This window comes from Rhinolophus sinicus, chromosome 2, assembly GCF_057876585.1.
Source record: "Rhinolophus sinicus isolate RSI-liver-muscle chromosome 2, RSI-T2T, whole genome shotgun sequence".
Lineage (NCBI taxonomy): Eukaryota > Metazoa > Chordata > Mammalia > Chiroptera > Rhinolophidae > Rhinolophus > Rhinolophus sinicus.
The window spans coordinates 39,756,083-39,779,841 of record NC_142502.1 but is presented as its reverse complement, the minus strand read 5'-3'; the positions used below and the strand labels follow the sequence as shown (position 1 = coordinate 39,779,841).

Below are 23,759 nucleotides of genomic sequence, written 5' to 3'. Positions count from 1 at the left end.
CCTCCTACTCCAAGAGTTAGCTTCCCTCAAGATCCCTATCCTCAGAGGGAAAAGTTAAGTCCTTGCTGGAGTCACCTGTTTGCCCTTGGCTAAGGGACTGTAGTAGGTCTTGTTTGACAACTTACCAAGACCATAGGGAAACCAGAAAGGAAAATATAAACTGCTGTTGCGAGCGCTTGGAAGGGCAGTCGCTGTATTTCAGTCTCTTCCTGAAAGTCAAGGGGACGTTAACCCCTCAGCAGGGCCCTACGTCCCTGCGTGGTACTCATGACGCAAGTAGGAAACAAGATCCCAGCACACAGGTTCAGATAGAGTGAGTAACACAGCTTTATTTGGGAGCCAATATCCCTCCAGAGGCCAATGCTCTGGTAAGCACAGAAGGCTATACAGAATAGAATAGACTTTAATAATGAACCAAGTCCAAGAGTCAATCGAGATAAGGAAGGACCCTGGTCAGGGAGAGGTGACTGGGCCCACGACGGGTCTGAGGCGAGCTGGTCTTTCAAGGAAGAACTTCGGAGAGTCCTGGAAAATTGCAGCTTGCACCTCGCAGAGGCTCTGTCAGATCGCCCCGACGAACGTCCTGGAGGATTGTTCTGGAGTGTCTCGCTCAGAGCCCTCGTAGAGGGTCTTAGCTGGAGCACCCAGTCAGACCACTCATGGCATTGCTCTGAGCTCTGCTTTTATCCTCTTTTTCTTGGACTTTGCTTCTTAGGTGATAACCAGAAGTTGTTTGCCAGGAGTTGTTTACCTCCCTGGTAAATAACCAGAAGTTGTTTTGGTGAACATGTTTACCACCCAATTTTGTTATGCTCAGTTTCACACATAAACATAAACTTTCATGTATATGTTCTAAACATAGACATGTTTACTTTCACTTTACTCTTATCAGTCTCACACATGTGCGGCCATAGTCCTGTCCCTACTAGTAAACAACTTGTTTTGCAAACCTCAATCCAACATATATAATATTATTTTATATGCTCTATACATGCCAATCCCGATTTCTGAAACGTTACAAAGAAAATATTGAGGAAATCACAATTATGGTGTTTTAGCAAAAACTTTACCTGTGCAACAGGTGTGTATTATATATTTAAACAATACCAACCAAAAACAATACATATCATAAAAAGCAAAATTTCTTTCAGTCCACTCCAACATTTCCAATGACAGAATTCCAGGTAGCTTGAAAGAAGTACAAAGAGTTATTTGTGCTCCATGAGCCAGAACAAGTGTGTAGGCACAGGGATCTCTTAATGAGTCCTGTGGGGACAGAGTCCCAGAGAGCGGTTTCCAGGCTCTCGGCCTCACGTGGAGGGGTACTGGCTCAGGTGGTGGATGGCTGTCGGCTGTGGCTGGTTGGCCATCAGCTGTGACCAGTTGGCCAATTGGCCACTGATATAACTGCCGCGGCTGCGCTGGTTGGAGTCGGTCGGTTGGCAGGCAGAAAAGCAGACAGCAGGTTGTAGGTAGTGTGGCTCCAGCCTCCAGTGAGACTATAGTGGTATGACTCCCCTACCTATGGCTCCATGGGTGTTCCTTTTTGGCCTAGCCATATCGTGCATTCTTATGTGGGGAGCGGGACCAGAGGCCCCACAGGCTGCTTTGAACGACAAATGGCACAGCGAGCAGGGTCTCCCGCACGACAAGTCCCCAAAAGGAACAAGGTGTACTTAATTCATTGTCCATGCCTTACTCAGATAACTATTCAGGGTATAAACCAATGACTGTATTTTGGTTGTATGTGCCTCCAGTGTGTGGAGGTGTTTAATGGTGTCATCATGAGTGGTCTTTAGTACGTCCAAATTTTGATGAATGGCTTCCTTGACTGTGGTGGAATTAATCCAAGGAATTGGTTTGCTAGTATCTGCCACAGTAGGTGAAAGGAAACAGTATGATAAAGGTGTATTAGTAGAGGTCAGATAACTGTGACCATTAAAAGTAATATTAATACCATTCAAAACATGAATGTAAGCTGTAAAGATGAAATTGTTGATTCACATGGCTGTATGATTAAAATAGAGTAACTGAGATATGTTGTGTGTACACAAAATCCATGTGCCATCACCCAAGCTCTTTACAAGTGCTGGGGTTTCAATATGTACCATAGGAATATCAGAAAGGGTAACTTCCACAGGTTGCATAGTGAAGTAAATAGATGAAGTGAAAGGATGAATAAGCTCTCCAGAAAGATAATAGCCTTGTAGATAAAAAGGTCTCTCAAGGGGAACAAAGATTCGTCCCTGAATTGTGACAGGTGTCGCATGAGTGTCATAGAAAAGTACTGAAGCTGTATCTATTAGTTCTATTAGAATGATCAGACATTCACCATCAGCTATATAGCCAGATAGCCTGGAATAATCCATTTTTGTAGATTATATTTGTACCATGTTATGTGTTCTTCAGGTTTTCCATAAACGTAATCCAAGTATCCAGGCATCCTACAGTGGAGAATATGCTTCATTAAGTATACCGAAGACCAAAAAGCTGGTTGTTTTACTTCCTCAATTCCATTGCCCTAATTTGTCTGTTAGGAAGCCTTACTGCTACCTACTGTACAAGCATATGAAGCAGTCTCTATTGCACAGCCTATGTCCTAAATTATATAGGAGGGATATTCCCTCCTGAGGGCTCCATGACCTGATAATGGTTTGGGGGTTTGCCGACAGGGTATATTTGAGTTTTCACAAGTGCATGGATAAGTGTGTCATGAGATCCCTTTCGGTAGGCATATTCACAAAGGAAAAAGGTAATATATAAAATAGAGAAAATGAAAACAAGGGCTGTTAGTACTGCCAAGTGAAGGTATGTTGGAGCACAGCGATAAATAAGAATAATATGAATAAGTTCAACAAGTGAAAGCACTAATAAAATATCCAGTAAAAAGTAGCAAAAATACTTAACAGTTTGGGGAGATTTGGTTGGCTTTGTGGGGCTGTAACTGTCCACGTCCTCCTGGAGTCCAGTAAGTAGTCCCTCCTCCATCAGCAATTATATCCTGTGGGGAGAGTTTATTTTTATGATCCTTAATGGTGACTTATAAGGAAATTTACAAGGCTTGTTGTCAATTGGCAAATCGACAATGTCTGGTGAGCAATTTAGATAGGAGTGAAGTGGCTCACCACCAGGTCTTTCTCTTTGATTTAAATGGAAACATGCGACATCCAGTGCCAATTGAAAAGAAGAAAGTTGCTGTAGTAATTTTAGTTCCCTTTTTAAAAGTCCATTGAATCTCAATATTGCCTGAAGCAGTGGGATTATAAGGTAAATGATATTCCCATTGGATTTCTAAAAGTTATGTCCGTTTTTTAGTGCTGTGGAGATAAAATATGATCCTTGATCACTTTCAATTTTAGGTGGTCCATAGAAACAACACCATCGAAGAATCGCTCTTTGGGCTGCCTTTGATGTGGGTTTGTGACAGGCTAATGCAACTCCAATGCCAGAGTATTTATCCACCAAGGTGCATGTATATTTGTGGATGTATGAATGTGTTAATGGTCCAATAAAATCAATTTGACAAAGAAAATTAAAAGTGTGTATAGATGTAGCATCAGATGGTTCTTTATATCATCTGTTACTAAATGTTTTGCAGTCAACGCACGTAGAAATAATATGCTTAATGTGTTGCCATGGAATCTGTAAACCCCTTTTAGTAAGCCAATTATAAAGGGAATGTGTTCCTAAATGCCCTAAGTTATTATGGATCTGTTTAATGGTATCAACTATAATAGGTTTGTGTTCTGTAACTTGTGTTGCATAAGTGACATAGTCCTTTAGATGAGCTGGAGGCTTATGCTCCCTCTGCGGTCTATGTGGTTGTGTTTTGTCTGGTTCATTAGGAACCTTAAATGCTCCAGTTGTAGCATAGTCCTCATATTTAATAGGAAATTTGATTTGTCTCTTTGGCCTAGATAGTGAGTCCTTAGAGTCTACCCTTACCTCTGATTCTTTGGTGAGAGAGTCTGCAATGTTATTATAATATTCTTCTGGCGTTTCTCCCTTTCTATGTATGTATACATGTGTAACTAAGATCTTAATCTGTTCAGCTAATAGGCTTAATCTTTCCAGTAATCCTTGTACCAGACTTCTCTGCCATTAATTTTGAAATCTGTCTTTTTCCATCTTTGTGACCAAATAGTAATTCCATTAGCAACTGCCCAGGAGTCAGTAAAAATTCTGATCATAGGTTGCTTATCCTATACTGAGTGTCTCTCTGCCAACACCACAGCTATGAGCTCTGCTTGTTGAGCAGAACTGCTCTTACCTTGTTCCTTGAGAACCACCCAGTCCTCTGGCCTGAAAGCTGCTGCTGTCCATGCAGTCACGCCCTTAGTTACCACCACTGAGCCGTCTGTGAACCAGATGTTCTGCAAGACAGGAGACCAGGATGAGCCCCATTTCCCTTAGGGACATGGATTTGCTTATCCCTCAGACCAAGGTCTGGCAAGTCTATCTCTGCCTTGTGAATCTCCTCTGTGAGAAGACTAGGTTGCCCTTTTGTGGCAACATCCCTGCCTTGGATGTACCATTTCCAGGCTAGCAACTGCTGGTCACATTGGATGCCCACTGTTTCTTCTGGCATCAGCTTAGTCCAGAATAGGACAGGTACTGTGGTTCGAACAGTGAGCTTGGTGTGGCCTGAGAGGCTCTGTGGATATTAAAGCTTCATACGAGAGCCAGACCGATTGCTCAAATTAAGTATATTAGGAGAGTATGGAAATCTGTTGGTCCAGAAACCGCATGGTTTGAACAGTTTACCCCCCTTTTTTCTGGCCCATAGAGACCATGTGCCATAATCACGTGTCTGTACTAGTTCCAGGCGCAACTCATCACCTTGTGCTGGATATACTAGGATTTGAAAGGTAAGAATATAGGCTTTTAACTACTGAAAAACTTTTTCCTGTTTCGAGTCCCCTCAAAAATGTTCTGCCTTCCTAGTTATTTTGTACAATGGTGCCAGCAACACTCCCATATAAGGAATGTGTTGTCTCCAATAGCCAAACAATCCTATCAGCCTCTGAGCCTGTACATACCTGATCCTTGGGTGCTGTTAGGGCTTTAATTTTGTCAACTGCTGATTGTGGTACTTGTCTGCCTTGTGAATTCCATGTTATGCCTAAAAATTTAACAGTTGTTGCGGGACCTGAGGTCTTTTCCTCATTTACGGTCCATCCTTTTGATTGTAAGTCCTATATCAATTTTTGTTTTTCCTGTCTGGATATGTGTCCTCGTCACGCATCATAATGATATCATCAATATAGGAGATAATAAGAGAAGAGTATTTGGAATTGTCAATTTGTGATGCCAAAATGGAACGTGCAATGACTGGGCTATCCAAGTACTGCTGTGAATTGATATTGTGCACCTTCCCATGTACAGGTGGTATATTCCTTGCTGTACTCTGTAATCGGAATGGCAAAGAACATATCGGACATATCAATCGTCACATAAAATTTGCTGTTTCTCTGGGTAATTTTATTAATTACCTCCTCAGGGTCAGGCAACACCCCTGGCATTTTGGAACTATTTTAATTAATATTTTTGTAGTCAATAGTCAATCTATATTGCCCATTTGATTTTTTTTTATTATTATTAGTTTCAGGTGTATGAAACAATGTAATAGTTAGACATTTATACCCCTCACAAAGTTATAACTCCCCTCCCCCAATATACTACCCCTCTGACATCGTATATAGCTGTTACATTTTCACTGACTCTATTCCTTAATGCTGTACTCCACATCCTGCAAGATATATATATATATCTTTATATATTTTATATATATATAAAATTATAGTTGACATTCATTATTATTCAGCTCCAGCTTCAGGTGTGCAGTGCAGTGATCAGGCATCTACACCGTCCATGAACTGGTCTCCCTAAGAAGATAAGTGTCCATCAGATACCCTACAAAATCTTTACAACATTACTGACTACATTCCCCAAACTGTCCGTATCCCTGTGGCAATCCCATGGTTACCGATTGCACTTTCCAATCCCCCCACCTTCTCCCTCATGCCCCCCCCCACATAGCAACCCTCAGTCTTTCTCCTACATCTCTGAGACTGTTTCTGATTAGTTTGCTCATCTATTCCATTCCCTGGATTCCACATATAAGTGAGATCATATGGCATTTGTCTTTCTCCATCTGACTTATCTCACTTAGCATAATGTTCTCTAGGTCCATGCGTATCATTGCAAATGGTAAGATTTCATTCTTCTTTATGGCCGAGTAATACTCCATTCTATAAATGTACCACAGTTTCTTAATCCAGTCATCTACCGATGGGCATTTCGGTTGTTTCCATGTCTTGGCTACTGTGACTAGTGCTGCAATAAACATAGGCGTACATAAATTTTTCGAATTAGTGTTTTGATTTCTCTGGATAGATACCATCGTCCTGTCCCTACTAGTAAACAACTTGTTTTGCAAACCTCAATCCAACATATATAATGCATTTTATATGCTCTATACACTGGCAGCTTAAAATACTACAGATGTCCCTACAAAGGCCTTCTTGAAAAGAATCGTGCTTTGAGCTATATGCAGTTCTCTCTGAGTTGACCACAATCCCCCCACTGCCTGCCTTTTGATTACTGCATGCTTTTGAGAGTTGCCTGTCTGGTGATAGAGGTGTGACTGTAGAATATTTTTTTTCTATCAATCTACTTGTGAATACAATGTATTTACAAATAAAACTGAAACCACATCCAAATTAGTTTCTGTTGTAGTATTTCATAAAGTTTGCCATGAAAACACCCTCGATGGCAGGGAAAGTAAACAGTAGAGATTGAGTAGCTGAGCAAAGATGCCCACCAGAAGCTTACACTTTCTCCAGAATGTCATGTTTCAAGTTTTATGCAAATTTTTCATTACTTGCTTTATGTCCATGTTTTCTTCTCCCAAAATCTTTATAAAATTGACACTCCTTGGAGAAGAGACCTTTTTATATTATGGTTTCTAGGACTCCCTGGCACATTGACAGGTATCCCAGGTCCATAAAGCACAGAAGGGAACTCTGACATGATTTTCCTTTCTTATTGTGTAGGACTTCAACTCTTTTAATGTGTTAGACCTCCAGTTTTCTCTAAGAAAGACTAATGATGTTTGATGAGTAATAATTTATGCCCATTGACACTGCCTGGATGTTAATAATCAGAATCCCCAAGCTGTGAAGACTTTGAGAAAGAATCCAGTCTGAGGGAGCTGAGGGAGCTGAGAGAGCTCAGGCTCATAGGACTGAAGTGACTGTCAGTTCACTCACACAGGAAGTGGCAGAACTAGAACTTGCAAATCTGCCCCCCTCTCTCTCCAAATGGAGACATTGCTCTATAGCGGGCTGCCAATCACATGGTAGCATATGTAAGTGGCACCCCCTAGAGCTATGCAGTGGACAGCATGTGTCCTACTGAAGGCCCTCTCTTCCCTCACTGTGTCGCCCCAACCACTCAAATTCTACCTGCTTAGCCCTGCCAAGTGTCAGAAGTGAACCACTGCCTGGTTATACCCTCCTACTGGTTACGCAAATCTTGGCTAAAGATTTTAGATTGCACCCTGCAGGGTCTTGATTTTTCTTAGATGAAAGACGAGTCTCCCTCTCAGTCTTGAGGAAGGGGGTGAGAATTTCATCCCAGTTTTGAAACCCAGAAGGAATAACTGAAATGATGTGAAAAGAAGGCACTGGTTCTTCTGGTGTACACACAGTCCACAGAAACATACCACTTCTATCAGATTTAATATTTTCATTCAGGGGCATTCTTAGTTTCTACTCAGAATTTATAAACTTTGAAGAGTTTTTTCCTCACAGATTTATAAATTTCTATTATAGCAGGAAGCTGTAGACTTGTCTTCTTTAGATGTGTGGACTTTCTGCGAATGCCTTTGCAAAGGAACTCACAAGTCTTCTCAAATCTTTGCTTGGTTTCACCTGTGGGTCTCTCCCTTACTTCAGAGAGAGGAGTTTCATAGATGTTCTGGTTCTGGCTTTAGGTGGGAAAGATGTCTTCAAAGCTGATGCTCAGAAAACTCTCCTTCCTGTGAAGGAGTCTTTTTTCTTCATAGTTGTTTACTATGTCCTTTCATCAAATAATGCTCTGGTGCTGAGGCTGTAGCCAAAAATTCTGGTTTACTCATAAAAATTCTGGTTTACTCATTATAAAACAGCTGTGGGGGGGGGAGGGGGATCTGTTGATGTTTAACTCTTTCATGTTTTTTGTATATAAGTTGTATAGATTTCACCAGCCCTGAGAAACTGAATACTAATTTTTTAAAGCTCTACTTTGCCAGGGGCTGGGGCTATTATGTCACTCGTTTAATTAGATATTTTGATCTTAGCTAAATTTGCTTCAATAAATATGGACACAAATGAAATAACTACCATCTTTATAAGTCAACCAGAAACTCAGTGGTTTTCCATCATATACTTGTACAGTGACCATTAAAAGTTGGATTCTTGCCAGCTTATCAGTCTGAAATCTCAAGGAATGGAAAATTGTCCAAAGCAGTTTGATGAGAATAAATTTTGTAGAACTGGTGCCATACCAGTAATAATAGTGGATTATCTTAACATTTTCGTTCAGGAACCTTACTAGCACTATCTCTGAGCCCTGGTATCTGTTTCTGACAGGGAAGAGCTGCTATGATGGATTTCCCTATCTTTTTTTTTCTAAGTCAAGATATTGTTCTAATATTCTCTGTAGACTTTCACAAAACACTGTTTCTATAAATCCAACATAAAGGATTTGATTTAATACCACATCCAACTTTCAAAACAGTCACTGACAATTGCTTTTAGAGTATTCTTATCCCAATCTAACTTGGTTTCAGAAAAATACTTAGTCTATAGTCAGTCCTCCCCACCTATTCTCTCCCCACAACACAAACCCCCACAACCTCCCCTACCAATGTTGGATCATTGTTATTCATTGTCATTTGTACTGTAGGATTTACCATCTACTTTAAAAAAAAAATGCACTGAAAATAATACTGTCTGAATAGAAAGAAAATCCACGTTATATGAAAAGTAGCTCATGATAATTATTCACTTGGAAACGTGATGAAATTCCAAAATGGGATCCCTGTGTTAAAGGCTATATATATTTTTAATTTCAATTGATCCCAACAGATTATTTTACAAAGATTACTTCTTCCAAATGTTGTATAAACTCATTAGCAATGTTTGTAGCCACCTGTTTTGAAACCATCAGCATTTATCCTCAGTCTTTACAGTTCTGCCAGTCTGATGGGTGAGAAAAGAGTTATCTCATTGTTTGGACTTTCACATCACTGACTACCAGTGACGCTGACCTTGTTTTTTATGTATTTGTAAGCCTTTGCATTTCCTCTTCTGTTTACAACCTGTTCATATACTTTGTTCATTTTTCAAAAATTTAGTTTTCTATTCTAAAAGTCAACTTACAGGATGTCTTTGTGCAGTAGAGATATTATCTCTATTTTGTCAGTAATATTACTAATATTTTCTCCCAGACTATTCTTTTTCTTTTGGCTTGGTTTATATTTTTTGCTTTACAGAAAATTTTAAGCTTTAGATAGTCAAATCAGTCATACTTTTATATACAAAGTACACATTATGCACGTGTGTATATATACACTAAGGTATATTTTAACGTGTGTATATATGTGTATTATACTTACATAGGTATGTATGTATATATGATATATCCATCTCTATGGATAGATATGTATCTTAGTAACCTATGTTTCAGTATTCTGTTACTTAGAAGTTATCTATGTAACACATATCAATTAATTAAAACCTGATTTCATATTATTTCCAAATGTTAAAGTTAACTAAGGATCTTAGGAATTCTATTTAAAATGACACACTACAGAACATAATTAATGTTGATATAAAAAGATCATTAGAATTTACATCATTCTAAATTGTTGAATGTATAATTTTACATTTATCCTAATTTTAAACACTATGTGGGAGTAAACTTAATCTGATCAATAACCCAGTACAAGAAGTTCAGGTTAACTAGTCTCTCTACGAGAAGGGAATGAATTTACAGACTTACCAAAACCACAGATTGTCAAACAAGTATGATTTACGCAAGAATTTTGGATCCTTGTATAAAAATGCTTATGACCTAACAGTTTAAGAAGTGATTTGTTTGTCCTTCAAAAGCTAGTATGTAGTTCAGTTTCTTTACTTTCTGGAAATCCTAGGAATATTAGAATGACTTATATAAGTCTATATAGGTACTTTTTAGCTTATATAAACCAATCAGAATAAAGCTCCTTTTATTGGAGACATTGTAATAATCAAAGTCAGGTGTTGCCTACTTTTTTATGTAAATGATGAGATCGTATATTTTAGAGTTTGTGGGCCTAGTGATCTCTGTTGGAACTACTCAACTCTGCCATAGAAAATTCATAAATAAATGGCTGTAGCTATGTTCTTTAAAAAGTTTTAAAACAACTGGCGGTAGACTTCTGGTTTATGATCCAGCATGTGAGGAGCTTGCAAGTTGTCAATCCATCATAACAAGTGAAAAGCTGGACAAACTAAAAAATCGACAACTCTTCTTAGATCCATAAAACAAGTTAGGGCACAGAGCAAATGTATGCTCCCCAAATTGAAATGGACAGGTGAATACAGAGAATTACAACTTACTGGGGCAGGAACCTCCATGGGAACTAGTGCTGTGATCAGAAAACCTGAACTGTAATTCATGAATTGCTGGAGACTCAGAGTGGACAAATACGAGAATTTAAAAATCTGGACCCAGATCAGGAGGGTGAGCCTACTTTTGTGAGTTTTATTACCTTCAGGAACTGAACCAGGTTCTCAAGTGAATATTGGAAAAAAATCTCATGCTTCTGGCAATGGGAGGGGTAAAGGAACCATTTTGAAATATGCTAGAATTCCCTTTCTTCTTAATAAGGCCTGCCCCCAAAATAAACTATTTTACTGGAGCCTAAACTACTGGGGTCCTATCATAGCCTAACTGACCTGGGAGAAGGAAAATAGCCAACTCCACCCCACTTGACAATCCTGTCCTACATGTTGGGGTGGTGGTGGTGGTGGATAAAAGCATTTGTGAAGTTCACAGTTCAGAGTCAAGGCTCACTGAAAAACCGAGACTTACTCATAAGACTAAGGAACAATTCCCAGCGATGAGCAAGTGGAATTTGAAATTAAAAACACAACACCATTACATTTAATTCCATGGACTCTCAGGCCTGCAGGGAATTTCTGCCCGTTCTTGGGAATTTTTTTCGCTTTTCCGTTCCTGAATCCCGAGAAAAGTTGGTCAGGAAATCGGGAAAATTGGCTCCTTGAATCCTGGTGGTTGGTAGTATCGGCCATCACTTTGTGGAAATGATTCATCGTGGAGAACAGAAAACAGTTTATATCTCAGGATTCGGGAATGGGAAAGCGAAAAAAATTTGAGACGGGGCAGGTATTCCCGCCTGGAAGCCCTAATGGTGACTGACCTCAGGGGTGCCAGGTAGTCAATAACACCTTGCTGAATGAATGGATAAAGGAATGAAGTGATGAACTGCTAGGCGGTGGAGCCTTTCTTTTATGTACTAAGCAGTGGACAGCCAGTAAGGATTCCCTTTAGAGGGGAATGACATGGGCTGAATTACATTTCAGGAACATTAATTACTAAGGGTCTTTATTCTCACTCTTGGGAGAATTAGCCTAGCTAGAAGGTTTGACTAAAGAACAGTAGCAGGCTCTCTCTAAGGAGCACACTCCTACCTCTGCAGACACTTCCTTTAGGGGACCCTGGTTGATGCCAGCGTCAACACTTGTTGAGAGCTATTTTCTACCCCCAGGTGTTTTCGGGCATTTGTAATTCCACTCCATTTGGGCCACTTTTACTCCTTGGAAACCGTTTCTGGCGAGGCCAGGAGATTAGACAGAAAGTATAAGACTCCCAGGACCCGAGGGACGCTGTCGTCCCTGCAGTCACCCTTTCTTCCCATGAGGACATTCACCTTACTGGGTCTAGCTCTGGTGTCAGTAGCGTGTGCTCCTAGCCCTCCACACGACCAGGGGGCGCACTCGGTCACTGGCCCACCTACTTCGCAGGCGCGCGCTGTCCCTCGCCCCGCCGGGGTAGGCCACATCCTCGAACCCAGAAGCCACGTCAGAGTTCCAAGGCCAACCAATCAGAACTGTCTATGTACTAGCGGGGGTGGGGCTGCCAAGGCCGGTGGAAGATGGCGGCGGGGGCGAGGTGAGCTGTTGGCAGTAGAAAGGGTTTGGGCGCGGGGGGAGGGGAACGCGGAGCGATGGCCCGCGCCGGCCGTAGGGGTAGGTAAAAAGCCGTCGCGCCGTGGGTGTGGGACAGAGGGAGGGTAGGATACCGGGGCGCCACGAGAGTATGACGGGGCTGTACGAGCTGGTGTGGCGGGTGCTGCACGCTCTGCTCTGCCTGCACCGCACGCTCACCTACTGGCTCCGTGTTCGGTTTGGCACCTGGAACTGGATCTGGCGGCGCTGCTGCCGCGCCGCCTCCGCCGCGGTCCTAGCGCCGCTCGGCTTCACGCTCCGAAAGCCCCGGGCTGTAGGCAGAAACCGCCGTCAGCACCGTCACCCACGAGGGGGCCCGGGTGCGGCCGCCGCCCACCCCCGGCTGCGCTGGCGCGCAGACGCCCGTTCCCTGGAGAAGCTGCCTGTGCACATGGGCCTGCTGATCACCGAGGAGGAGCAGGAGACCAGCTACTCGGATATCGCGAGCCTCGTGGTGTGGTGTATGGCCGTGGGCATCTCCTACATTAGCGTCTACGACCACCAAGGTGAGACCCAGCGCAGGTAGGGGGACCGGGGCATTTCCGACCGCGGGGACCTTACAATGGGCAGGTGTGTTCTCGGGGCGCACGGCTTATCGCAGCCCTCCCGGTTCCGCGAGTTTCTTGTCCTACGGCCCTTGCATGAAGTTACAGTGTTCGCGCTTTCGAGGAAGGGGAGTAGGAAAGCTTTATTGAACACCTACTAAGTCCTTGAATTCGACCCAGTCTCTTTCTATACATTTTTAAAACATTTCTTATTCTCCATAATGCCACAGTAAGGTAAATAGCATTTGTATATCTTTGTTTCACAAGTGAGGGAGCGGAGGATCAACAACATTCACTGATTTGTCCAAAGTCAACAAGGTAGTAAAATAGGGAGATTGACATTTTAGCCAGTCTGTGTTTTTCTACATATTTACCCTTTTATTACACTACAGTGTTTCTCCAGAGGTTCAAGGCACTGATCTTCAGTCACAGTCAGGCTGTGGAGGAGTTAGGCATAAGCTGAATGTTTGGGGCCAGGTGGCATTTGAACTGGGCTTCTGAAAAGTGCGTGAGTGACCGGATAGGCAGAAAAGAAAACATCACCTTTTGTCTTGGGAGGTCTGGGATGGATCCTCCATCCTCAGTGGCTGACACAGTACTTGACACAATAATTGTCCTTCCATAGTTTGGATTGAGGGAATTTGTGCAAACACCAGGTGGCTACAAACCAGAAATGGAAATTAGTTAAGGCCTTTAAGCACTCTGCTGGGCATTATCCTTGGAATCTTCCGTTTAACTCCATGAACTCTCAGGCTTGCAGGGAGTAGACATATACTCACATAAGTGACATGGTCATTAACACGAAATGGTGGGTGTAAGGAACCACTGATGAGAAGAGGGGAGAGATATTCTGAATGGAGGAACTTGAGAAGTTCATGCAGAGGGATTTAAGCTGGACAAGGAAGAATGAGTAGGAGATAAGGTTATGGAATGCTCCAAATGCGAGGTTTGGGTTTCAATCATATCCTGAAAGCAGTGGGATTTCCTTAGAGATAAAGGTGTGATGAAAAGAATGATTTAGGAGTATTGATATGAAGGACAAAAGCTTAATCTTTTAATATTTGTTCAATAACTTAAATGACTGGTGTGTTCCACAGAAGCTACAACTTGATTTTTAATCTTTAAATCTTTGTCAAATAGATAGGTTTAGTGTGGATCTATTTTGTTAAAGGTGGGCACAGCTCACAGTGTGAGGACTGAACTTACAACCTTGGTGTTACTAGCGTCACGCTCTAACCAACTGAGCTAACCAGCAACCCCCTTAGTGTGGATTTTGTCAGAAAGGGTAGGTCGAGGTCTGACTAACTGTAAGAGGGCATTAGAGTAACCTTTGATTGACTTATAACATTTCTTGAAGCCAGCAAGAAATATGGTGACTAGAGCCTATTATCATCCAATGATTTGTCCTGTAGGGTGAAGCTTAATATACTCAGGGACTGACATTTCATGGAACTTGCCTAAGAATTCTGCAGAGGAATAGAAATCATGAGACTGTTAAAAAGGAGGTATAATCTTTGCTTAAAGCAATGCATCAGATAGATTTATTGCCTTGGGATCAAAATAAGGGAAGCAGAAATGGAAATTTAGTTAAGGCCTTTAAGCAGTGTGGTGAATTTACTTACAAGCTAATCACATATCCAGGTGATTCTTTTACAGCGAGGTCCTTTACCTTCTAGTAGGGAAGAAAAATGTAGAGCAAATAGTTTAACTTGGTGACTGTGCCTGCTAACACAGATTCTAATATTGTCACACTTCCTTGTTCTGGCAATTCCTGTTATTGAATTGCTTATGGGATTCAGACATATCCTGTCCCATATTCTGTAAAATAAAAATGATTGGTAATGAAAAGGAGGAAGTCAAGCTGTCCAAGTATTGACTGATAACCAAAAGGAGTTTTAAAGAGCATTTTCAGCGAATGGACATAGAGTACTTGGTCTCTCTATAAAAGCAGTTTTAATTATTTCTTAAGGGATAAGGAATAATTTCATTGTCTAAAATAAGAGGCTTTCCATTTACCCATTCTTGGTTTTGATTGATTGAGTCATTCATCCATTCATTTACCAGCCGACAATTGAAGTACCAGATACTGTTCCAGACATGAGGGCACACCAGTAAACAAAACAGAGAAAACTCCCTATGTTTATGAAACTTAAATTTTAGTGGAAGTCTGACAAATATTATAAATGAGTAAAATATGTAGTATATTAGATCATAAATAATGAGGACAAATAAAGCAGGGAAGGGCGTGCTGAAAGTCAGTGGTGGAAGAGGGGGTACAGTTTTAAATAGACTGGCCTGGGAAAGCCTCAGTGACTTTTGATCATAGACCTGAAGGACGTGAGGGAGCAGCCATGTGGATATGTGAGAAAAGTTGTCCTTAGAGATCCGTAAGCTTTACTCAGTTTTCTCCAACAAACTTTTATTTAAGCTATTTCTATATAGGTATTTAACTTATAAAAAATTCTATTGACATACTCACAGATGCCAGATTTATTGAGCACCTTCTGTGATATAAAGTACTGAGATACAAAGGAATACAAGAAGTTGTGTCTCTTAAGGAGTTTGCACTCAAGTTAGGGGTATATACTAAATATTAATACCAGCAAATATATAAATGCTGGTGAGTGGCACTTTTTAAAATGACTATTCATTCTAATTATAATTGGATCTAGATTATACTTAATCTAAAAAATCCATTGATATTTACCACGGTTTGACTCTGTAAGCAACCTGAACCTTTTATTTTCATCTACGTGCAATACTACTTGATTATAATGATTTCTGCCAGTATTTCTTTAATCTATTGGAAATTGGAATTTTCTCAGGAATTTCTAGAGCTCAGAAGTCTAGTAAGGAAACTTGGCTGTTTTTTGTTAACGAAATTATAATTCAAAAAATGACCGTAACTAGGATAGTACAAAAATTGCGGTTTGGGGCTTTTGGTGCTATAGCTGTGTGGGTGCTCTGCTTGCCTAGGTCTCACTTCAAATATGCCTAGATCCAGGTTATCTGGACATGTATTATTATCTTCAGTGATGGAACCTGTTCATATTGCCCAGCTGTATTGGTGCCATGCTGGAAACCTTGCTATAGGGCAGTATTTTCAAAACATGGTCTGTGGAATGTCTGTGAAGGAGTCATTGGGGATATAACAAATACAGATTCAACACAATCGATCAGACCTAATTAGGGAATGTGACCTGAGCATGTCTATTTTTATCAAATGATCTAGACGATAGATGTGTACACTGAAGTTTGACCCTAAAAGAAATCAAAGGATGCTCTGCTACTTACCTTAAATCAAATTATTCACCCTTCATGTTCCTATTTGTGAGGGAGGATAATCTGGGTGGGTGTTAATGTTACCCAGTGTAAATTTGAGAGCTCCAGAATAGGTTTGCCTTCTATGTGAGGACTCAGTAAAAGACAAAAGAAATCTATTTTGTAGCTCTTTTTAGTGTCATGTTCATTGTTGTAAATCCACACTAGGTGTCTTATGAAATGGTTTGTGGGTACAGATTTCTCCCACTTGTTGTTAAAAGGTCTGCCCGGTGTACTGCCAACCATCCCAACCTATTCCTCACTATTTTATATACCTTTTGCTTTGTCCATAATTAGGTTAGTTGTTGTTCCCTCTGGTCCTTTTCCTGGGAAATGGTTATCAACCTGTCAAAACAATGTCGTTGATCATTGTTTAAGTCTATCCATCACCTCTTAGATAGTCTCTACTTTCCTTTCCTAATCTTGCTCTGTCCTTGAATCTACTTAAAACTGTGCATCTAAGGGTACTTCTTTTGTCTATTTTTTAAAGTATTAGTCATATGTATTAGTGCCTGAATTTTCTTCCTAGAGTGTAAGCTCCACAGATGGTATCTAGCCTTTTCATTTGCATTTGTCCTACAGAGTGTAGCTTGGTGTTAAGCCTGTTAAGGTCTGCATTTTCTGGGGATAAGAATAATGAACTGAGTTGTAATATGTTTCCCAACACAAATACTACCGAGAAGCCTAAAATAATGGAGGAAAAGAATGTAAGTTTTCCCCTCGTTTACTTATTTGGCACACTGACACATGCTATTGGCAAATATGATTTTATTAAGTACGCTATTGTCCTTATTTTGAAATACAAAGTTGCCAGAAGTTTTCAAAGTCCAAATGTAAATGTCATTACATTTTAATCTACCAGACAGTGCAAACGAGTGTACCTGGCTTTCCCTTATGTGGTCCTGCATGTAAAGGGGCATCAGAGTCCCAGCCTGCACCTTGTACAGGGCACTTCTAGCGCAGAATTTCACATTTATCAGCCTTCTGGGATGTCGTCTTCTCCTTTTGCTACCAGAAGACTAGCTACTAGCCACCAGTAGATCCAACATGATATACAATCCTTGTATATCCATTCTGACTATCACCTCCTGGACGACCTCTCTCAACTGTTCCACCCCCTGTTTAACTCTTTGGAAAGTTCTGTCCTGCTTTTGTTACCTTTTGAAATGACCTCATTTGCTGGATCAATGTATGAAAATAAACCTTTACTTGACGGTAATAATTACTCTGTTGAACTCTTACTATGTACCACTCACTATGCAGAGAAGGACCTTAAATCCTCACGTCAGGAAAGTGAGACTTAGAAAGCAAGTACCCATACCTAGCAAGGAGCACATCTAGAATTTGAACAGATTTTATTGCACAGCTTTTGTTCTTAACCTTTATGCCATACTGACTCACACCGGTAAGAGAGTGTGACCGTGATGCGGTCACTGTTCCTGACTGGAGGGGCCTCTTAGAGCCTTGGTAAAGTGGTAGTTATCTACAGATGATAGAAATGATTTGTAAAAGGTATTTAAAGGCAGATAGAATTATTTTCATACCACTAGTATAAATGTTTATCCTATAAGTTATAGGACACACTGTCCTTTTTTGATCAGATAAATTGAACTTTATGGGGCTCCTGTTCTATATTGAACTACTTATTTGTCGGGTAAGCAGAGTATGTGGAGATATTCTCACTTTTTAAATGTGCAACCAGAGGCTGAGAAAGCACACGAGCCTTGTTCATTTTACACATCTCTTCTGCTGAAGGGCTGGGACTTAAACCCCAGCCCACATTCCCTTGTACAGTGCCGCCATTGCACATTCCCTTGTACAGTGCCACAGCATGCTAATTTGTTTTCTGTGAGGTATCCTGCGGCTCTCTTTTGAAATGAAGTTATTTAGTAGCTTATAAAATTTGTTTTATTATGACTACATTCATTCATGTAAAATTTTAATGGCAGATTTTTTTCATTTTTAAATAATTGCTCCGTAAGTATATGTTTTCCTCTCTGAAATTTGATTCCAGTAGTGTTATAATTTGATTGTTAGAGAATTAAATGAGAGTTACCACTAGATAACTTACATAGGTGTCTAGTTTAAGAAGAAAAAAGGCTACTTTAATGATTGCATTTATTTATAAAGAGGTATTACTTTAGTCCCATAGCTGGAGAGATGCTTTATAACTAAGATATTTCAGTGTTTATCTCACTTTTCACCCCTTTGCTTCCCTTGTCCCTATAAATACTTGCTGGTAGGTACTTTTTAAAAAAATCTGTTTCTATAGAAGGAAGGGAAAACCACAGTAAAAATTCTAATTTCAGATTTAGAAGAAGATATACTAAACGTGTGTTTTAAAAATCTTATTTTATAGAATTAATTATTCATTTCACATAAATTTTAAAGGAAGCAGTATTTAAGGGATACAGATAAGATTTGCTGACTGAATACTTGTCTAATTAAATTCCTTGTTACTTGGTTTCCTTAAGTTGAAAAAATATGTATATCATGTTTTTATGACCTCGTTAATAAGTACATGCTTGAGTATATAGGTAGACTAAATATTGAGACCGATGTAAAATTCTAAAATGTCATTTTAACTAATATAGTAGAGATTTTTAAAGACTCCAATAATGTACCTGAGTATAGTATGAGGTGTGATAAAAATACGGTGAATGTTTAAATAAAAAAAATTTATTACAGTAAAAGACACATTGCCATTAATTTCCTTCAAAATACTCCCCTTCACTTCAAACACATTTATCCCATTGTTCTTAACCACTTTCTGAAGCAGTTCTGGAAGTTCTCTTTCGTGAGTGTCTTTACTTCATCTTCCATCATGACAACGCTCCCTGTCAAACATCGCTTCTGGTACGGCAATTTCTGTCAAATGAAAACATTACAGTGTGTCCTCAACCACCTTATTCACCAGATCTGGCACCGTGTGACTTCTGGCTCTTCCCCAAAGTCAAAATGACCTTGAAATGTTAACATTTTGACTCGATTCAGGACATCGAGGCAGCCACGACAACGCAACTAAATACACTCAATAAAAGAGGTCTTCAGAACTGCTTCAGAAAGTGGCTAGGGTGATGGGATAAGTGTGTTCGAAGTGAGGGGAAGTATTTTGAGGGGGATAAATGGCAATGTGTCTTTTACTGTAATAAAGTTTTTTAAATTTAAACTTCTACTGCATTTTTAGATCACACCTTATATATAATCTAATAGGTGGGTGGGGCCTACTTAATTCCACTCTTTTTGAAGTATTTTTCTCTCCAGGCTTCTGTGACATTACATATGGTTGGATTTCTTCCTATCTCACTGTCAGTTTGTTCTGAGCCTTATGTCTGGCTTCTCCTCATTTGCTCCACTTGAAATTTTGGGGTGTCTTAGGGTTTTGTGCTGTATGTGTGCCCTATGTGTGTCTTTCTGTTGTTCACTCTGTCTCCTAGATCGGGTCCACAAACTTTTTCTTAAAGGGCCAGCTAGTAAATATTTCAGGCTTAGTGGGCTCTATGGTCCCTGTTTCAACTACTCAGTTCTGCTGACGGAGCCAGAAAGCAGCCATGTGACTGTGTTCTAGTAGCAGTAGTTTGCTGACCTCTGCCTCGCTCTCAGATTTTCCGATCTCAGAAAATACTGCTACCTTCCGACAGATTGCTCAAGCTAAAAACTTAGGTGTCATATATGAGTCCTTTCCTACATCATATTCCACCTGTAATCTATCAACAGGCCTCCTTGGTCTGACTTCTAGAGTATATCAAATTTCCCACTTGTTTTGGTTCCCTGTTGTAACCACCGAAGGTTGAGTTATCATTATCTTTTGCCTGGATTACTGTTGTAGGCTCATGGTTGGTCTTCATTTCTATCTGGCCCTTATACAGTAGTTCCCCCTTAGTGTGGAAATGCATTCTAGCACCTCGTGGATGCCTGAAACCGCAGATAGTACTGATCCTCATATATGCTATATTTTTTCCTATACATACAGTCACATGTCACTTAATAATGGGGATGCATTATGAGAAATGTGCTGTTAGGTGATTTCGTCATTGTGTGAGTATCTAGAGTGCATTTGCACAAACCTAGATAGCATAGCTTACTACACACCTAGGTTCTCTGGTATAGTCTGTTACTCCCAGGCTACAAACCTGCATAGCATGTTACTCTACTGAATACTGTAGGCAATTGTAACACAATGGTAAGTATTTGTGTATCTAAACATATCTAAACATAGAAAAGGTACAGTTAAAATACAGTATAAGAGAAAGTGTGTGTGTGCATGTATGTGTTTAAAAAATTTTTGGGTCTTTCATGTATCTTTTCTACAAGTATATGTATTTCCATATAGTTTATACTTGGGAAATTGCGAGAGCGTGAGATATAGGTAGTTGTAGAGCAAAAAAACAATGTAAAATTCTTTAAATCATTATTGCAAAAAGTTATTTTATATTCCCAAGTCATTCTTACAGAATTCAATGATCTGCTAGCTCTGGGAAACCTTCAAAAGCTTTTTAAAAACATACTGTAGTCCTGGTTTTTTCAAAAGATACTCTTCATTTGTAAAAAAAAAAAAAAAAAAAAAAAAGGTCAGTTTCATTTATTTTATGGAATTTAACGTTTTTGAAAGGATAATTCAAAATTTCATAGTAAAGTGGATTTATCATTGTTTATCAGCATTAGAAATAGTTACTGAAATGAATGATTAGAAGCCAGGAGATCTGGATTTCAGTCCAGTCGTAAACTCGTGAACAAGGACAATTGCTTGACCTTTCTGGGTCTTATATCCTCATCTGTAAAAGGATGGGATAAAATAATTTTTGCAGTTCATTTCTGTATAATTCTATAATGTATATTTTCTCAAAAATTTGAGTATTTACAAATGTTTTTCTCTTAGATCAGTTATTCCTGAATGAAGCCTCAATTTCCTTTTACATAAAATTACTTTTATGATAGTTTCTTTACTTTTATCATATCATTTTGGCTTTAGTTTAAATTCTGTTAAGGTGAACAGATGAATTATGATACAAGAAAAAGAATCTCCACACAGACTGTGATATTACCTGTCTTACTCAAAGGCACATGTCTTGTTGCATTTCTTGTGTATCATGTGAATGTATACACGTATGTGTAGACTTTGAATCCTGAACAGAATTGTAAGCTGATAATACTGCTTATGGGTAAGTGAGATAAGTACCATAGAGTATAATCAGATTTCAGGATGAGGGCGAGGCTATGAAGTATCAGGAATCATCCAGCTGATAATCTGTCTTATCAATGCAGTTAGCATATCGCAGAAACTATAGTTTTTAAAATTTCATTTCTTCATCCAGATCAGCCAAGACAAAGGTTCTTTTTAAAATAACTTTATGAAAGTCTTCTTTATAAAAGATACTCGTAGCTATCTATGCCTTTGTGTAATATTCTTCCTTTTAAACAGAATTTCTGTTTGTGTGCAGTAAGGAAGTTCCTGCTTTTATTGTGAGAGGTTCCTGGAAACTTCTTAAAAATTCCATTCAGTGACATATCTGTTAAGGTTTTGTTGTTGTTAGGTGTCACTTTGTGCACTGATAATTCAGTTTTTTAAACATTGAGCTCCTGCTATATGGAAGGTGCCTTAGGGGAAAAGAGATGAGTAAGACACAAGTTCACAACTAGGACGGTAGTTTAGTAGGGAGGTTAAACTATAACTATAGTAAGAAGTAGAATATTGGTTTATTAAGGAGTTTGAACAAAATGTGTGTATTTGGAGGAGGTGAGGGTCAGTCAGAGGAAGGAGGCACATCTGGCTGGGGGATTGAGGGTAAATGACATTTCAGGTCCTGTGAGAAGTTAGGAGAATTTTACAGGTGTGGGACTGGGTAGGTAACATAACAGACGGGGTTGGAGTCATTCTGATTTTTGGAGGAATGTGAAGCAGTCTGATTTGCTGGGGATAGAGTACTATAGGGACATAGATTCATTTATTTCATAAACGTAAATTGTTTCTACCCACCGAGTGTGGAAGCATGGGCTAGAATGCTAATTCTGCCCTGAGCAGCTTGTACTTAATACGGTAAGCATTTTGGGAGTCATGGAAGATATTAAAGATGGAATGTGCCGGGTTTGAAGATGTACCCAAAGAAGACTGATCTTGTAGTCAGTCTAGTGATACTTGAGAAGAGGCAGGAAAGACCCATTAGAGAGAAGGTGATTGTAAAATTGTAAAGAAGACTGTTGCTTGAAACAGTGGGGATAATGGGCAAAAGGAAATGGGTACAGGAAACATTGCTGTAGAAGAATGTATGGATTCAGCATATTAATAGGGCACTGGCGGCTGGTGGTGATAATGCTAGAGAGTACGGAAGATACCTGGGTGGCTGGGCGCGTAAGTGGTGCCTTTATTAGAAATAGAACAAGAAGTTTTTTTTTTTTTTTTTAGTTATATGAACAGCTTTACAGCAGTTATATTTTTAGATGACCTGTTGTCTCATTACCCTTATATTAATACATTTACTGTTCTCATGTTGCCTATTGTCTTATAGGCCTTGTCCCTAAGCACATACAAGTTTCACACTTACGGACTGCTCCATTTCTTTTAACTTCATGTGATACTGTATAAGTGTTTGAGAGCTAGCTTTAAAAGATAAGCTGCCAGGTTTTAGATTTGTTCCTTTTCAGATGCTGATAGAACTTATAGGTAGGATTGGATGTTAGAATGCACTGGAAATGTGAGGAACCAAATGCTGTTCTTAAAATGTTAATGTTTTGTTCGTCATGGATGTTTTGCATTAATTTTAAGTTTTTAAAGATAACGCATTGTTATTATTTATCTTAATTACTGAGTTTTGGGCACTCCCTAAATTTTGCTTCACTCATCTTACCCTTGTCCTGGTCCTGAGTGGTTTTAAAATCCTGTGAGTAACTAGACTCAGAGAAGGAGGAGTACTTGGACAGAAAGGGCTGCAGTGGGAACTTGGAAGAATGATCTCCATTTAGGAGTGGAAAGAGGCAAAGGATTCAGCGCAAAGTGAGAAGGGGCCATTCAAGGAGCAGATTGGGAGTCGAACCAGGAGAAAACATTCCAACAAGCAAGAATGAGGATAGAATTTTGAGATGAAGCAGTGTGGTCATAACGCTTCAGACAGGTTGAGAAGAATAAAGATTGAGATGAGCTAGTGACCATTTTGCTGATGAAGAATGTCATCCATTGCCTTGAAGAGAGCAAGAGTTCCTGGAAAGCTTTCCCATTTTAATCTGAAAAGGAAGGGAAAGATGAGTGAATTGGTGAGAACTGAGGCATAGGCCTTTTAGAGTATCAAAGAAAGGAATCAGTGTGATGTGACTAGACAAAACCAAGGGTTCCTAGTGTTGGGTTACTATTAAAATGAATAAATCATAGTTGATATGAGAAATAGATTTGTTTAATATTTTATTTTTCATAAAGTCGTAATATCCTAGCAGTAGTGTTATAGAGATTTTACATTTTTAACATAAGAGAATTTTGAAATTCACACACCTTCTACAGTTTATCCCTACAGTAGAGATCCAAGTGTGGTCTAAACTATTCTTTTTCTTTTACTTGCATAAGTAATTGGAAATCTTGTAATAGTTGTAGGCCTGTATCATATACTTATGTGCTATTTTTGTATCA

General features: G+C 39.6%; 1 protein-coding gene and 1 long non-coding RNA gene across 4 annotated transcripts in view; one reads left to right on the top strand and one right to left on the bottom strand.

Moving 5' to 3' along the window:
- Nucleotides 1–315: 315 nt before the first annotated feature.
- LOC148758764 (uncharacterized) lies at nt 316–12,231 on the bottom strand. 2 transcript variants are annotated; one of them, XR_016020194.1, is made up of 4 exons: nt 11,981–12,231; nt 4,271–4,373; nt 2,908–3,001; nt 316–2,444 (listed from the first exon to the last, which is right to left on the bottom strand). It is a non-coding gene; the product is annotated as an uncharacterized LOC148758764 (long non-coding RNA). The 2 variants fall into 2 exon arrangements; XR_016020193.1 differs by having other exon boundaries at nt 316–755.
- The window catches only part of NUS1 (NUS1 dehydrodolichyl diphosphate synthase subunit), a 26,621-nt gene continuing 15,046 nt past the window's right edge, over nt 12,185–23,759 (top strand). The window contains exon 1 of one of the 2 annotated variants that reach the window (XM_019741371.3): nt 12,185–12,784. In XM_019741371.3, the coding sequence (XP_019596930.3) occupies nt 12,370–12,784 (415 nt within the window). In that variant the 5' untranslated portion in view covers nt 12,185–12,369. The remainder of the gene's footprint in view (nt 12,785–23,759) is intronic. The other variant, XM_019741372.3, reaches the window with a different exon arrangement.